Source organism: Papio anubis, chromosome 5, assembly GCF_008728515.1.
Source record: "Papio anubis isolate 15944 chromosome 5, Panubis1.0, whole genome shotgun sequence".
NCBI classification, from domain to species: domain Eukaryota; kingdom Metazoa; phylum Chordata; class Mammalia; order Primates; family Cercopithecidae; genus Papio; species Papio anubis.
Window position 1 is genome coordinate 168,362,695 of NC_044980.1, and position 15,593 is coordinate 168,378,287.

A 15,593-nucleotide genomic window follows, 5' to 3' on the forward strand; every position below is an offset into this window, starting at 1 on the left:
CATATTTTTAAAAGCAAATTTGAAATGTAATGATTTAAACAGCCAATTTAGGAAGTTAAAAAGAAAACAAAATAAACTCAAAGATAATTAAAGAAAGGAAACAGTAGAGACAAAGGAAGAAATTAATGAAACAGAAGACAAAGATTTTTTTTTTTTTTTTTTTTTGACAGAGTCTCGCTGTGTCGCCCAGGCTGGAGTGCAGTGGCCGGATCTCAGCTCACTGCAAGCTCCGCCTCCCGGGTTTTTACGCCATTCTCCTGCCTCAGCCTCCCGAGTAGCCGGGACTACAGGCGCCTGCCACCTCGCCCGGCTAGTTTTTCGTATTTTTTAGTAGAGACGGGGTTTCACCGTGTTAGCCAGGATGGTCTCGAACTCCTGACCTCGTGATCCGCCCGTCTCGGCCTCCCAAAGTGCTGGGATTACAGGCTTGAGCCACCGCGCCCGGCCAAGACAAAGATTTAATAAGGAGAAGAGCAGCAAAACCAAACTTTAGTACTTTGAAATGTTCTGGCAAAATTTGTTAAGATAACAGAATAAACAACATAAGTAAAGACTATGAATAATAACGGGGAGATATTAATATAGATGTTGCAGAGATCAAAAAAGATAATAAGAACATTATGATCAATTTTATGCCCAAAACAAGAAAAAACTAAGGTGAAGTGAATAAGTAAACAGAACTTGCCAAAACTGACTTGGGAAGAAATAGAAAACCTGAATGGCCCTATAACCATTAAAAATAAATAAAATGACAGGCTCACTTTGGCAGCTCATATACCAAAATTGGGGCCATACAGAAAAGATTAGCATGGTTCCTGTGCAAGTATGACATGCAAATTCATGAGAATTCCATATTTTAAAAATAAATACATGATATGAATAAAACACCAATAGTATTTGGTTTTGCAAATGAGTTCTACCAGACACTCAAAGAAAAGAGATCACTGTGCAGTCCTGTACAAACTCTCTCGGAGGAGAGAAAAAAAGAGAAACTCTCCTATTTATTTTATGAGAACAGATTAAAAAATAAGTATGAAAAAGGAAATTACAAGCTAATCAGAAACATGAACATAGTTAACAAAAATTTCAGAGCATTAGAAAACATAATAGTGCAATATTTTTAAAGAAAAATATAATTCCTCACGACCAAGTTAGATTTATACAGAAACAGAGGTTGCTTTAATATTAGAAATGTTACTAATGTAATTCCGCTCATCAACAAATTAAAGAAGAAAAAAAGTCTTTGTGAATATTATATCAATAGAAGCAGAAAAAAAAAAACACTGGGTAAGTTTAAGCATTTATTCACGATTTGAAACACAAAACAAAATATCTGAGCACATTCTGAACAGAAGGAAACTTCCTTAACCTGAGGAAATACTAATAAACTACTTCTAAAATAGGGAGCAGAGATGGCCATCACACTTCTATTCAACATATTACCAGAGATCAGTCCAGTAAGACAAGAAAAATAAATTAAAAAAATAAGAAGGGGGAAAAAACAAAACTATTATTATTCACAGCTAATAACCATCCTCTATACAAAAACCAGAAAGTATCTACAAATTGTTGTCATGAATAAGAAAGCTAAGCAGCATTGCCAGGCATAAAATCAACGTACATTGTCAACTTTTGAAAACTACCACTTATAAGAACAATCAGAAAATTAGACATTGAAGAAGAGCTAAATAAATCTTTCAATGACTACATACTTTTCTTCATAAAAACCTGGTATGTCTTTTGTTAGATGAGTACCTGGGTGCCTTGTGATTTTGGTGGTTGTTATAAGTGGTCTTGCTACCTATTTCTGATACATAGAGAATTGGACTGCATATATGCAACTGAATTTTGTATACTGATCTTATGTGCAATACCCTTGTTATACCCTAACATTAATTCAAATGACTCATAGATTCTGCAGGAAAAGACTCAATTTTACAAAGATGTTTCTCCTTGCCAAATTAATCTGTATGTTCAGAACAATTCCCATTAATCCAAACAGTGTTCTCATAGAAATGGACAAGCCGATTCTAAAATCTGTACGGTTGAGAATAGGGTCAGGAATAGCCAAGTCTTTTCTAAAGAGGAAAAAAATAAGATATAGCAATTAAGTCCTTGGTGGTAATGCTGCAAGAATAGACAAATAGACTAGTGGAAAAGGATAGAGAATTCAGCTAGCACTCAAACACCTATGCACCAGGGACAGGTTCAGTGACGTCCCGAGCAGCATTTCTTGTAATGGTAAAAAACTGGAAACAATCCAGATGTCCTTTAACAGATAAATGCATAAATAAATTGAAGTCTATTCATACGATGAAATACCATTTTTTAAAAATTACAGCACATTTTAAACATATACATAGTAAGGCTCCCTGAACCCATCACACAGATGTAAACAGTTACCAACTTATGCCCAATCTTTTGTTTTGTTTGTTGGCTTTTAACTGCTCCTTATGGAGCAGGACCACCTACCCACCCCCAACACAGGACCACCTACCCCCCCACACACAGGACCACCTACCCCCCAGAGTAGACTTTTTTTTTTTTTAAGATGGGGTCTCACTTTGTCCCCCAGGCTGAAGTGCAGTGGCACAATCTCAGCTCACTGGAGCCTCAGCCTCCCAGGTTCAAGCAATCCTCCTGCTTCAGCCTCCCAAGTAGCTGGGACTACAGGTGCATGCCACCAGGCCCAGCTAATTTTTGTATGTTTTTTTAGAGACAGGGTTTCACCATGTTTCCCAGGTTTTGTCATGTTGCCCAGTCTGGTCTCGAACTCCTGAGCTCAAGCGATCTACCTGCCTTGGCCTCCCAAAGTGCTAGGATTACAGGCATGAACCACTGTGCCTGGCCCTGAAATACTTTACAACGGTGAAAATGAGCTACAGCTATACCTATCAAAAATATAATGTTAAACGATAACAAAAGGTTAGCTACAGAGAAAAGATCATAAAACACGATTTTATGTATATACAAGTGAAATACAGGCAGAACAACACAATAGATTGTTTAGGGATACAGAAATATTTGCTGAAACAAATCAGGGGCTGGTAAAGTTCAGTTTCCTAATCTGACAGGTGGTTCCACTGGTAATCTTTTCAATATTCCTTAAGCCATGTATATGTGTTTTATATAGCGTCTCTTTGGATGCTCAATGCATTTCATTTAAAAATATTTAATGAGTGAATTGACATGTAACAAAGAGATATGACTGAATAGAGGAAGACTTGAGATGTTTATTTTCATTTTAGTTCATCTTTATGGTCTGAATTTGTTACTATGAACATGTGGTATTTCCAAAATAGCATTATTTTAAGTGATTTTTAGGCCCTTTAGAAGAAGGGAGGTGGTTATTTCCTAGCCTAGAGCTAGCTGTTCTTTGATAATTTCACTGAGTGCAATGAGAGTTGCCTTCTCAGAGCCACAGGCTGCATCTGGAATGTTAATGCAAGGGCAAATACCTGCCTGCTTGGTCAAATATGTACACTGCTAACACGGTAAAGGACGCCCACAGGCTCTGAAATGCCAGAGGGATGACCTTGAGGCCCAGGTGCAGGTGGGGTGTTCAGGGAGAAAGGGCCACACCCAGACCTTCTGCAATGGCCTGGCCGGCACATGCCCTCACATGGAAGGAAGCGCAGATGTCAGCTATGTCTTTGTTCACAAAGCCTTACAAAGTCAGGCCTCCAAACCCACAGCTATCATCAGATGGACACTAAAGGCACGAGTGTTCCTTTCCCTCTATGTGGAAGGGAGAAAGAGGAGTACGTTTGATTCCCTTGGTGGCCGAGGTGTTCACAGCTGATCTGAATGCCAGATGGAGTAACTCAGACTTCTCCCAAACTTCTTCCCCAACTCGGGGCATGCTGCAGATGCTCAGGAATCATCTCACTAAGATTCGGAACTGGCACACTTTGACGGGGCTCCTACTGCCAGGCAGCCTATGTGTGCTTACTTTTATGTGTATTCTGTAACACTGAATTCTTTCAGGAGTAGGAAAAGTGAGGGCTGGGTGCAGTGGCTCACGCCTGTCATCCCAGCACTTTGGGAGGCCAAGGCAGGAGGATCACTTGAACCCAGGAGTTCAAGACCAGCCCAGGAAACAGAGTGACAACCCACCTCTATAAAAAAGGCTTTTTTTTTTTTTGAGACAGAGTTTCACTCTGTCACCCAGGCTAGAGTGCGGTGGCACGATCTGGGCTCACTGCAAGCTCTGCCTCTCAGGATCACGCCATTCTACTGCCTCAGCCTCCCGAGTAGCTGGGACTATAGGTGCCCACCACTGCGCCTGGCTAATTTTTAGTATTTTTAGTAGAGACGAGGTTTCACCGTGTTAGCCAGGATGGTCTCGATCTCCTGACCTGGTGATCCGCCCATCTCGGCCTCCCAAAGTGCTGGGATTACAGGCATGAGCCACCGCGCCCGGCCAAAAAGGCAATTTAAAAAAACTAGCCAGGCACAGTGGCACTCACCTATAATGTCTGCTACTCGGGAGGCTGAGGCGGGAGGATCCCTTGAGCCCAGGAGTTTGATGTTGCCGTGAGCCATGATCACGCCACTGCGCTCCAGCCTGGGCAACAGAACAAGACCCTGTCTCAAGAAACACAAAAACAAAAACAAAACAAAAATCCTGAATTGGATATTTTTATCTTCATTTGAAGTCCAGAGACACTAAGTAAATTGACCACAGGCATACAACATGTTAGAAGCAGAGCTGGGATTTGAAAGCAAGTCTCCTGAATACTCCTTCTTGTGGGTTGAGGGAAGAAGTCCTTGTTGCCTATAGGCTGCTCTGGGTGGCAAAGGGCGGTTCCCCTCCCCCCACCCCATCCCACCCTTCCCAGGCCCTGACTTAGTAGAAGCAAAATCAAGAGGCTAAACCTGGGCTGCCCCGCCTTGCTCTGCGGCCACCTCAGCCTGGCATGTGCTTGTGTCTCCTCAGGAAGCCAGCACTGTCCTGCACTACGTGCTCCAGCAACCTCCTGAGCTGCTGCAAGAGCCTGTGGGGGCTCAGGTTCCTTCAGAGACACATGGCAGGCCCCTCGGAGGAGCCATCGGGGGAGCCACTGTCTGAGGAGCCACAGAAGAGACCTCCCCAGAAAGCGGTGAGGACGCTGCCCTCTGAGGCTGTCTAGACCTAGCCCCAGGACACTGAAGATACTGCTCCTGGTCCCCAAGATGTGACTCCTGGAGCTCCTAAGGACCCAGTCTCCAAAGCCACCAAGGACTCACCCTGGACTGAGTCTGGGGGCTCCCGGAACACACAGTTGGGTGTGGGGTCCTCAGGCCTAGGGCGGAACAGCCTATTCTGTGCTCAGCATTCCCAGACAGGCACACAAGACTCCTCTGGGCCCGAGTGGGCTGAATCCCATGGATTCAAAGCCCATGTTGGTGCTGGCCCTGGGAGTCACGAGCAGAGACGGTTGGACAGACGGGGATGCGTGCACCTGTGTGTGCATGGGTGCGTATGTGTAGGAACGTGCATGTCCTCTGAGCAAGGCAGAGGGTATTGCAAGAAAGCTTTGGTCTCTCACTCCCTCTTGGGTTCTGCAGGATGAAGGAAAGGAAGGGTAAAGATAGAGACAGGAAGGAAATAGCTTTTCATGAGCACCTACTGTGTACCAGGTGCTTCCCTGGCATGAGCTCTTGTAACCCTTACAGCAACATGAGTTTACAGCAAGAATCACCACCCCAACTTCACAGAGATGGAAACTGAGGCTCAGAGAAGTAAGGGACCTACTCAAGGCCACTCAGCACCTAGAAAGTGTGCCTAGCACATAGGAGGCATGCAAAAATATTTGTTGAATGGGTGAATGAATGAGAGGACGGGTGAAAAGCCAGGCCTCAAACCCACACCGCTGACACTGCACTACACCGCCTCTCAGGAGAGAGGGCAAATATTTCCTTGACTCAGCTACCTTCCTCCTAGCAAGGCTTAGACCCCCAGGCCGTGGGGGTCCCTTCCTGCTAGAGTATGACCCTCTCTGGTGCTTGTCATCAACAAGTGGTGTGTGGTGGACTTGCTGGGGAGAGTGTCTGCAGCCAGGCTTCATGGAGGGAGGAATGGAGCTTGAGGGACTGTAATGGTTGTGAATGGAGTTGGCCCCCAGCACTCTCTGGTGGCCGTATGACCTTGGGCACGTCTCCTGACCACTCTAAGCAGCTTTTGATTCTCCCGTCCAGAGGGTAGGCCCCCTGTTCCTATTCACAGGATCCATAAAGTGTCTCAAAGGGACAGGATAGTGCCAGCCCTGGAGAGAGGGGGCTGTGGAGGGACATCTGCCCCCAGGGCTTCTCAGTGGCATCTCCTGGCTGGCCCCTGACACTCAATCTTCCTTGGTTTCCAAGATGCCTCGTGGTCTTCCCCCTCCCTAACATCCCTGACCTCCCTTTTCTGTCCCCTTTGCAACTCATTGTCCTCTACCTGCCATCAGATGTGGCTGTTCTCCAGGCTCAGTCCGGAGTCCTCTCTTCTCACTCAGCATCTGTCCCCCTGTGACCTTGTCTGCACCCACAGCTCCAGTTACAAGGCACGAGGTTCGGTTACGAAATCCCTCACAGATTTATAACTGCAGGCTTGGCTCCTTCCGGGAGCTTGAGACCCACTGCCGCCTCCGCAACACCTCCACCTGGGAGCTTCAGAGGCGCTCTCCCTCAGCGTGTCTGCAGCTGCGCGCCTGCCTTCCCCTGCACCTGCCCTGCTCCCCAGGTCCCTTTCTCAGACCTAAGCCTGCCCGGGCTTCACAGGCTGAGGGTCCACCTTGCCACCTCCCTTTGCCTCGGTCCTCATGGAGCCCTGGCTCCACCATCTGCTGGCTTCTCCCCATCTACTCTGTGTCACTCCATCTGACCACCACCGTCTCCATCAGGACAGTTGGAACACCTCTTAGCACTCTCGCCCCCACCCAGTCCACCCTCCACCCGACAGCCAGAGTGAGCCATGCCAGATACAATCCAGGTCATGCCACACAGCTGGATAAAATCATCTTCAGCCCGGCCCTCAGGCCCTGCCTGCTTGGACCCTGCTGGGCCCTCTCCAGCCTCCCCCTGCACCAGGCCTCCTCTACAACTTCACTCTGGCCCTGCTGTTCTTTTCCTTTTAGTTTGATTAACTCGCTTTGCCCATTCCATGCTCAAAGCTGTTTCCACGACAAAAGGCTCCTCCTGCCCATTTTAGGGCCCCGAGATGTCATTTCCTTGAGGAAGTCTTCCTTGGCCCTTCGCACCAGGCCAGGCCCCTGCCACACCCCTCAGAGCTCTCCTTGGAAGGCACTGGCACGGCTGTTTGTGTGATTCCTTGAACACTGTCTGTCTGTCCTCCTCACGAGGCTGTGGGTCCTGTCTGTTTCTGGTGCCCGTTGTCTGTCTAACCCCGGCAGGAGAGTTTGTCTCATGGTAGGAGCTTAATAAATGTGTGTTGGATGAATGAGCAGAGAAAAGAGAGTGCAGAGAGTGGACAAAACAGATGCTTTCAGGAGTGTGTCTGCCAATAAACCTAAAGGCATGATTTGCCCTGGTGACCCCCAGAGGTGCTTAGTCTCTTGGCTGAATTCCTTCTGGAATCCCCAGAACCCCCTCCTTGGAAGTTTTCCCAGGAGTCTGAGGCAGGCAGGTCTCCCAGTCGTGGCCACATGACCTCGAGTGAAAACAAACCAGTCTGGCTGTTCACAGACTCAGCTGGTCAGAGCTCTGGCCCGAGGGGCCGACGCACCACCCGCCACTGCAGAAGACGCCTCCACGTCTGTCTCTGGGCTGCCTCCGCCTTCTGCAGGCCTCCTGGAGCCTCTGCTGGCTGCAGAAGTGGGGTGCATGCTGCCTGGAGGAGGAACATCTGTGGTGGGACCCCAAATCCATGTTTGTGTTACCATCGTGTTCCAATAAAACTATCGAAGCAGATGCTGCCTCACGGTTTTATTTTTTAACTTCCTGGTGAGGAAATGCTTCCCAAACTTCATCATACGGTGTCTTGATTTAGAAAAAGAGTCATGATAAAATGCTGGGGTAAAGGCCAAATTAAAAATTGCCTCAAAAAGTAAAGACATTTTCCAGAAGCGAGTTTTATCTTAAAGGGCCACACCAGCAGGGAGGGAAGGGCTGATCAGACGGTCCTGGAGAGCCAGGTAGTTGGGAGGAGCTTGGTAAGTCTTCCCGGAGTTGTCAGATGCGGAGACACCTTTTTTTTTTACGTGGGAGAAAGAGGCATCTTTAAAATGGAAAACTTGCCAATCAAACAAGCCCACAATAGAGAGTGGGTGGATGGATGAGGCACAAGCAAAAACCAGGTCAAGGGAAAATGCATGGATTTTGTGCAAAGAATGAATCCTAGAGCTACCAACAAAAGGGTTGTGAGGAGGAAGGAAGGGGGCAGGCCGGAGTTGAGGATGATGTTTGATCACCGCAATGTCAGCCGTGAGCCGTGCTCCCCGGCATGGTAGGGAGGAGGCCAGAGGTTGTGGAATTCTGAGCTTCCAGCCCTCCGGAAGAGCCCGCTAAGACAGACCCTGACAAATTTTCACAAGAAGCAGAGAAGAGATTGTGTGTTAATCAAAATGTACAGGAACCACTCTGCTGAAAATGAGTTTTAATATATATTTCAGGGGAGAAAAGACAAAGCTGGAAGACTTGGGACAGGTGAAGGTAGTTAATTGGGTTGGCAGATGTTGCTAAGCAGTCCTAAACTGAAGTGTTAACCCCTGAGCGACAGCCACGGGTGTGATGAATATCCAGGCTCTTTATAGGCAAGCAGCCAGGGCTGGGGCCTGGGAACTACAAGGTCCGGAATCCTGTGCCAGCAGGCTCAGATTCCACCAGTGGGAATCGGAGAAGCAAAAATCGTGATCGCTAACTAGGCAAAGGGGAATGGGGTTGCAGAGGGGGAAGGAGACCAGAGAGTCTTTGGGAAACTACCAAGACTAGGGCGTGTGAGGCCCAAACAGGCCCCATGGGCAGACGGGAGGCTTGGCGGCCACATCAGGAATTGTGTCTCCTCCCATGAGTCACGGGAAGCCTTTGAAAGGTTTTCAGCAGAGGGGGCTAAAATGATGCAGTGTGTGTTATGAAAAGAGCATTCAGGCTCCGGTGGAGAAAATAGATCAGGGGGAGGATCGGGGGCAGATCGTGAGGCCCCTGCAGCAGGTGGGGGTGGACAGGAACATTCTATGAGCATCTGCTCACTCAAGCTACATCTGGGAACCCAAGGGAATCAAAGCTCATGCCCGCCTGAAAGATGGGCATGCACCTGAACGATACAAGGGAATGAGGGAAGAAACCAGCTGTGTGGAGAGCGGGGTGGCTGCGGCTGGGAGGGAGGCGCGGTGCTCGAGTGTGGGAAGAAGTGGACCCAGCAGCTGTGAGGTTCTAGAGGAAAAGGCTCCTGAGTACCCTGGTTCAGGGGGTGTTTAAACCCGGTTTAGATGCAAGGTGGGTGGCGGGGAGTTGCCTGGTAGCCAGATTGAGGGGTGGTTTGGAATCTAATCCCAACTGAGCTGGGTGGGATGGAGAATCCCATTCTACTCACAGTGACTGAGCCCCAGCAAAGCACCCGGAAGTTCACCATGCTTGGTGTGGCCCTCAAGACTACTGTCGAGGGTGAGGTCATCATCCTCATTGTCCAGATGAGGCAACCGAGCTCGGGGAGTTCAGGTGGCTCTCCCCATGTCACACAAGCAGGAAAACATTGCTGGGAACATACGTTTCCCACCGGAATTCCAAGCATCCAGTGAGAATTCAGGAGCCCCGAGCCTGCAGGGTGAATGGAAGGAGTCCCCCACCCCCACCCTGCCACTGCCCCAACTGTCAACAGACCTAGGCTCATAACTCAATGTTTTGGAGGTCTTTGCAGAAGTCAGTGCCATATCCCTGACCTCCTCATTCAAGGTCACAGAGCACAAAGTGCTTCTCAGGTCCTGAGATGCCACTGGGCGAGCCACTGCACTGACCTGGCCTGAACTTAGCCCTCACTGCCTGGGCCATTTGGGGCATTACCAGAGTTCTCATGCACCTGGTGGGCCTGGCAGGACTCCTAGGGAAATAGGGCCCCAAAGGGACACACAGTGTGGGCCACGTGGCTCCCAGATAACCCATCCGTCACTTTCCACTGACTTTTACGAGCCCCTTCCTGTACCCAGACATGATGTCAGCCCTTCTGCAGGCACCAGCTCGTCTCTTCTGCGACCAGCCATCCCAGGTAGAGATTAGCATCCCCACGAGCTGTTAACAACTCCAAAATTAACAACCCGAACAAGCAGCATAGCTGGGGCTCCAGCCAGATTCACTTGTCTCCAAAGTCCAGGTCTTTTCTTTATACCTTTATCTCGAAATTAATTGTGAAGGACATAACTGATAATAGACATACAATCTCTTTTTAAAATGGAAACATTACAAAGAAAAGTAGAGTTTATTTGACACCCCCGCCAACCATCTTTTTTCCCTAGCAATTTCTTTCCATGCAACCACTGTTATCCTAGTTTGCTGTATGGTATTTGGTTCAGCTTATTTATTTTGTTTTTTTAACAGGAAAGTTATACTGCTCCTAAGGAACCAAATGCAACAATATGTCTTCAAGTTTCAACCATGCTAGCACATAAAGATCTTCCTCATTATTTTTAGCCATGGGAAGGTGTTCTATGGTATTGGTATTGGTAGGTACCCCACAGTTTAGCTGTCTTCCTAGCCACAGACATTTGAGTTATTTCTATTTTTTTGGCTGTTTAAACAGTGATATGCTGATCATCTCATGCACATGTGTAAGTGCAGGTTTTTTGGTTGTGTATGTGTGTGTGTGTTTAGCATAAGGGTACCTGCAAATGTCTTTCTGGATGTGGAGTATACATGCTGCCGAACAGCCCTCCAGAGAAGCAAAGCATGTTCACACTCCACCAGCAACACTGGGAAGAAATTGTCTCTTCACAGCCTCAACATCCTACCTGTGCCTTCTAGTCCTTCTAGTCCTCCTAGAGATGCCCTACTTCCAGGGCAGGACAGAAAAGGTAGGTAGAAGAAATACTCAGACTTCCCCTGAGGCTCACCCCAGGCTCTCCCTGAGCTCTACCAAGTCCTGCCTTTCTCCTTGGACCTCTGTGGAGGAAGCCAGTCCTGCCCGAGTCACCCAGCTATTAGAGGCTGTATCAGCTAAGAATGGCTGCAGGAGTGCTGCGTAACAAACACCCACAATATCTCTCGGCATGTGAGAGTAAACATTTATTTAGCTCATTCATCTGTAGGCAGCTAATCTAGGATTGGCTCTGCTGGGATGGTTCAGCATTGCTTCCGGTGTCTCCCAGGCTCTCCTGGGACCATCAGGGCCACCCAGGCATGTTCTTCTCTGGGAAATGGCAGGGACATAAGAGAGCAAGCCCATCAACACATGTGCATTTCAAGTTTCCAGGCATCTCATCTGCAAACACACCATGAGCCAGAGCAAGTCCCATGGCCAAGCCGTGGATGAAGCAAGTAAACCCACCCCTTCACTCTCCAGCGGAACTGAGGTGAGGGGTGAATGACTATCTAATCCGCCACAGAAGCCAGGCCAGATATGACCTGAAATCTGCCTGACGCCAGAGCCCTGCAGAGCAAGGGTCTCAGGATGGAGACAGGGTCCCCCAGCTGTCTGGAAATGAGTTCTTTAAAGATCCTCAACTCCCCATTATTGAGGTTGTCTTCAATCTCCTACACATACCACAATGCTTTTCTACCCTGCCCCACAGTGAGATCTCTAAGACTCAAATCTGGGCCTTGGCACTGCCTGGCTATGGGCCCCTCAGTGTTCTACCTCCATCACCACTGACCCACCCCCCGTGGTCTGGCTCTGCCTAACGGTCCAGGCTCACTCACAGCCCTCCCCCTTTGCCGCACTCTCCTCTCTTGCTCAAGGACCCAACCTCTCATGCATGTTCTCACTCCATGGTCTCGTCTGCTGCAGAATTCCCTTCCCAGGCATCATTCAAGTCCCAGCTTAGGCCTCACCTCCATTTCAAAGTGATCCCTGTCTCTGTTTCCAGACTAATTCATTTTACTTCCTCCCTTGGCACATCCCTCTGTCCAAGAGACACATCACAGACATCCCAGAGGGTCTAACTCAGATGCCTTCAGGGGCCACTAAAGCTCACTGGCTTAAGACAAACAGAAGAGGGTGCCTAGCAATTTACAACCAATGTCCCTGCTGTTGATCTCCACCCCAGCCATGCTAATTGCACACATGTTTATATGACCTTGGCCAAAACGGACCAGAGCAACTCTGCTGGACGATGATGCTGCCACCCGGGACTGTGGGCCGAGTCTATTTTTCAGGAGAAGACATACATTTGGATATTTATTAGGAATATTAGATGGGTTAATATTTGTAAAGCTCTAAGAAGGATGCTGGGGGCATCGTAAATGCTGTATACTTGTTAAAGTAAGTGGATAGATGGAAGGAAGGGAGGGAGAGAGGAAAGAAGGGAGAGGAGGAGGATAAATTAGATAAATCTCTCTTTGAAAAGTTGGTAATTTTAAAAAATGCTATACTGAAACAACCAAGCCTTTTTATAGGCCACATTTGATCAGAAGGCTGCCAGTTTGTGGACTCAGGAACAGAACTGCCCTGTTACTCTGGGGGAGCCCCTAGAGGAGAAAGTAGGGATGGGGTGTGGCCCCTGCCCAGAGCAGACACCACTGAGGATGCCTCCTCCATTTCCCTCTGCCCTGACAACACCGCACACACACTTCCCTCAGCCCCTCCAGGGGAACTGGAGAGAGCAGGCAGACCTCAGAGGAAAAGAAATACACAGAGATTGGGAATTGCTTCTGTCTTGACCAGGGTTTCTCTACAGTGCTCAAGAGAGGTCCCAAGAGCCTCCTGACCTCAGAAAGGCTCTTTAGTGAGCCTGCTCCTCCCATCTTCATCACCATTGCCCTATGTCAGGCCTCACCTTACCTTTCTTGGACTCACCACTAGCTTCCAGTCCTCATTCCCTCCTCGTTCAATGTCTACGGACACCTCCCTGTGTCCCCAAGGGCATCTCAGAGCCAGCAGGTCATGGTATCTGACTGGCTTTGAATTCCAGCTGAGGGAACAAGTCACACTCCAGTTCCCTCATCCACCAATGGGGAAAATTGGTGGTATCTTAGAGTTGTTGGAAGGTTTCAAAGGATGTCATGCCTGCAAAGTGCTTGGCACAATGCAACCAAAGAGCTTAGACAATGTCATGCGCTCAATAAGCATCAGCTACTGCGACTGCCAAAGCGCAAGTCATTGAGTGCTCTTCTGCTTAAACATCTTTGTAGCTTTCATTACCTTTGAATGCAGAGCTGGCTCCTGGGCTTGACATTCACAGCCCTGCCTGATCTAGCCCATGTAGCCTTCCCTGCTCCCACATGGATGCAGTCGCCAGCCATGAGATGTACACACCTGACTCTAAATGGTACATTCTTGACTTGTCAATTCTGAGCCTTCCAAATGTCAAGACTTTGCAGGCTGCCCCCTTCCAAAAGCAATGGAGGTCCTCCACCAACCTGGGAGCTTAGTCCAGGATTTGAGTGCCAAGGCAGGGCTGCTCTGGGCATTGAAATTGAACCTCTCTTAGAGACTTAGGGACAGAGCTCATTCTGAGTTGACTCCAGGATCTTCTCCCAGGGACCCAGCATTCATCTGGTCTACAGTCTGAGCCAGAGAGGGAAATCTAAGTGACTGACACAGGCCCCTGAGTCTCATTCTCTCATCCATGACATGGTGGTCCTGGGGACATTTTCTTTATGCTATTTATAACTCAAACTGCCTTTTCCAAAGAAGACCCCTTAATGTTAACTAGGTCCCCTTTGTTCTGCTGAGCACCTGGATGAATCTGAAAATTCATTTATCTGCATAATAGTGGGAGAATAATTTGGAGTTCGTGAGGTACAGTCTGGGGTGGCAGGTGGTGAGGAGGAGGGATGAGAAAAGAGAAAAGAGATAAAAGTCGTTAAGATGGGGACAGAATGAAGTTAACCATGTACATTCCCAAAATGACACTTGGAAGAAAAGTGAATGCCTCATGTTCGTTTTATAGTTGTACACACTGATATGCTGTAAATCCTTCTCCACCTCTCCTCCTGCACAAAGATCTCCAGGGGAGACCATTGCACTCATGAGTATTTTGGCTTTGGTAGTGGGTGTGGAATCTGGGGAGGGAGTGGAGTTTGGCATCTGGGCCCACACAGACCACAACAGAAGGGACCCTGGAGGAGGCAGGTTTCCAGAGCCAGAAAAAAACAGGAGACTCTGGATCCTTTGGGAAGTCACTGGAATCTCGGGAAGGCTGTGGTCTTCCTAGAGGGTAGTGAATGAGTGAGATCAAACCAGCCTTGTCCAGATCTCAAGGCATCAGGAGGCCACAGATACCATTTTGTTTACACAAGTTTAATAAAATCTACCTTACAGGTTGTGGTGAGGATTAAGAGATGATGAATAAAAGCATTTGATACATAATGACAACATTATTTAAGGTGGATTTTCCTTGTGGTTGTGACTCCTTCCAATGCCAGAAACAATACTATAGAAATGTCCAGTTTGAAGATTTAGGTCCCAGGCAGCATAAAATGCTAAAGCACTGGGTGGATCTAAGCAGGTGTTCAAATGATTTTAAATCTTTTAGACTTGTATTGTGTACAAGAGGTAGAGGGGAGAGGACCCTCTTAGTTCTTGGAAACTGTCTCCTTTGAAACATGTCACTAAAGACAGGACGGGCCCAGGCTGAGTTAGAGTGTGAGCCAGCCAGATGGCAGGGAACCCTGAAACATCATGGACATAAACCACAAACATGCTAACTCCAGTTTCCAAGATCATTCTTCTCTCATAGCTGGAGAAGTGTGCATTGATCCCCACACTTGGCCCTTTAGGGAATTTTCCAAAATCCCTTGTTGTGTTGACCCTTTTCCGGAGTGTTTTTTGATTGAGATATAATTCACATACCATAAAAGTTGCCTTTAAAAATGTACAACTTAATGTATTTAGTATATTCACAAAATTGTGCAACCATCACTGCTAAATTTTGCAACTTTGCAAAATTTTTTCTTTTCCCTAAAGGAAACCCCACACCCATTAGCAATGACTCTCCAGCCCCCAACAACCAAGAATCTACTTTCTGTCTCTGTGAATTTGCCCACTCTGGACATTGTGCCACACACGGGCTATCAGAGCGAGCTTGGGGTCCACAGTGTCCTCTGCTGAAATGCAGGAACCCAGTAGTTCATGCCTTCGGGCTGCTTACCAGTAAAAAATAATGCCTTGTCTAGAGTTAAAACTCTTTCCTGTGCTTCCAGTAACTTATTTTTGGATACTCCCCAAACGAAACTAAGGAAGGAACAAAAACCGAAACATAATTGGGAAATGTTTTGCTGAGTATTTTCTGAGTACTGACTCCATTGTGACCATGGAAATAAACAGGTAAGTGACTTTGTTTCTGTATATAGTTTTTGTTAACGGAAAAATCAGTTTTTCCCTGACCCAGCTAGTTTAATATTGAACAAAGATTGAAAGACATCGCTCTGAAGAAATGCCAAACCATTTACCTCCCTGGGAACCTTGACCCTAGCAAAGACTTGCCCTAGAAAAACCCTTTTCTCCCCCTTTCCATTGTTAA

At 47.6% G+C, this 15,593-nt stretch overlaps 1 protein-coding gene and 1 non-coding gene across 3 annotated transcripts in view; both read left to right on the forward strand.

The window, feature by feature from the left end:
• HRH2 (histamine receptor H2) overlaps positions 1 to 7,893 on the forward strand; it is a 53,974-nt gene extending 46,081 nt beyond the window's left edge. For both annotated transcript variants that reach the window (XR_004183911.1, XM_031666610.1), the window contains one exon: positions 4,940 to 7,893. Coding sequence is in view for 1 of the 2 variants with exons in the window: in XM_031666610.1 (XP_031522470.1) it covers positions 4,940 to 5,132 (193 nt within the window). In the remaining variant the exon portion in view is untranslated. The remainder of the gene's footprint in view (positions 1 to 4,939) is intronic.
• Positions 754 to 860, forward strand: LOC116275089. Its single transcript, XR_004184054.1, has one exon. It is a non-coding gene; the product is annotated as a U6 spliceosomal RNA (small nuclear RNA).
• Positions 7,894 to 15,593: the final 7,700 nt, after the last annotated feature.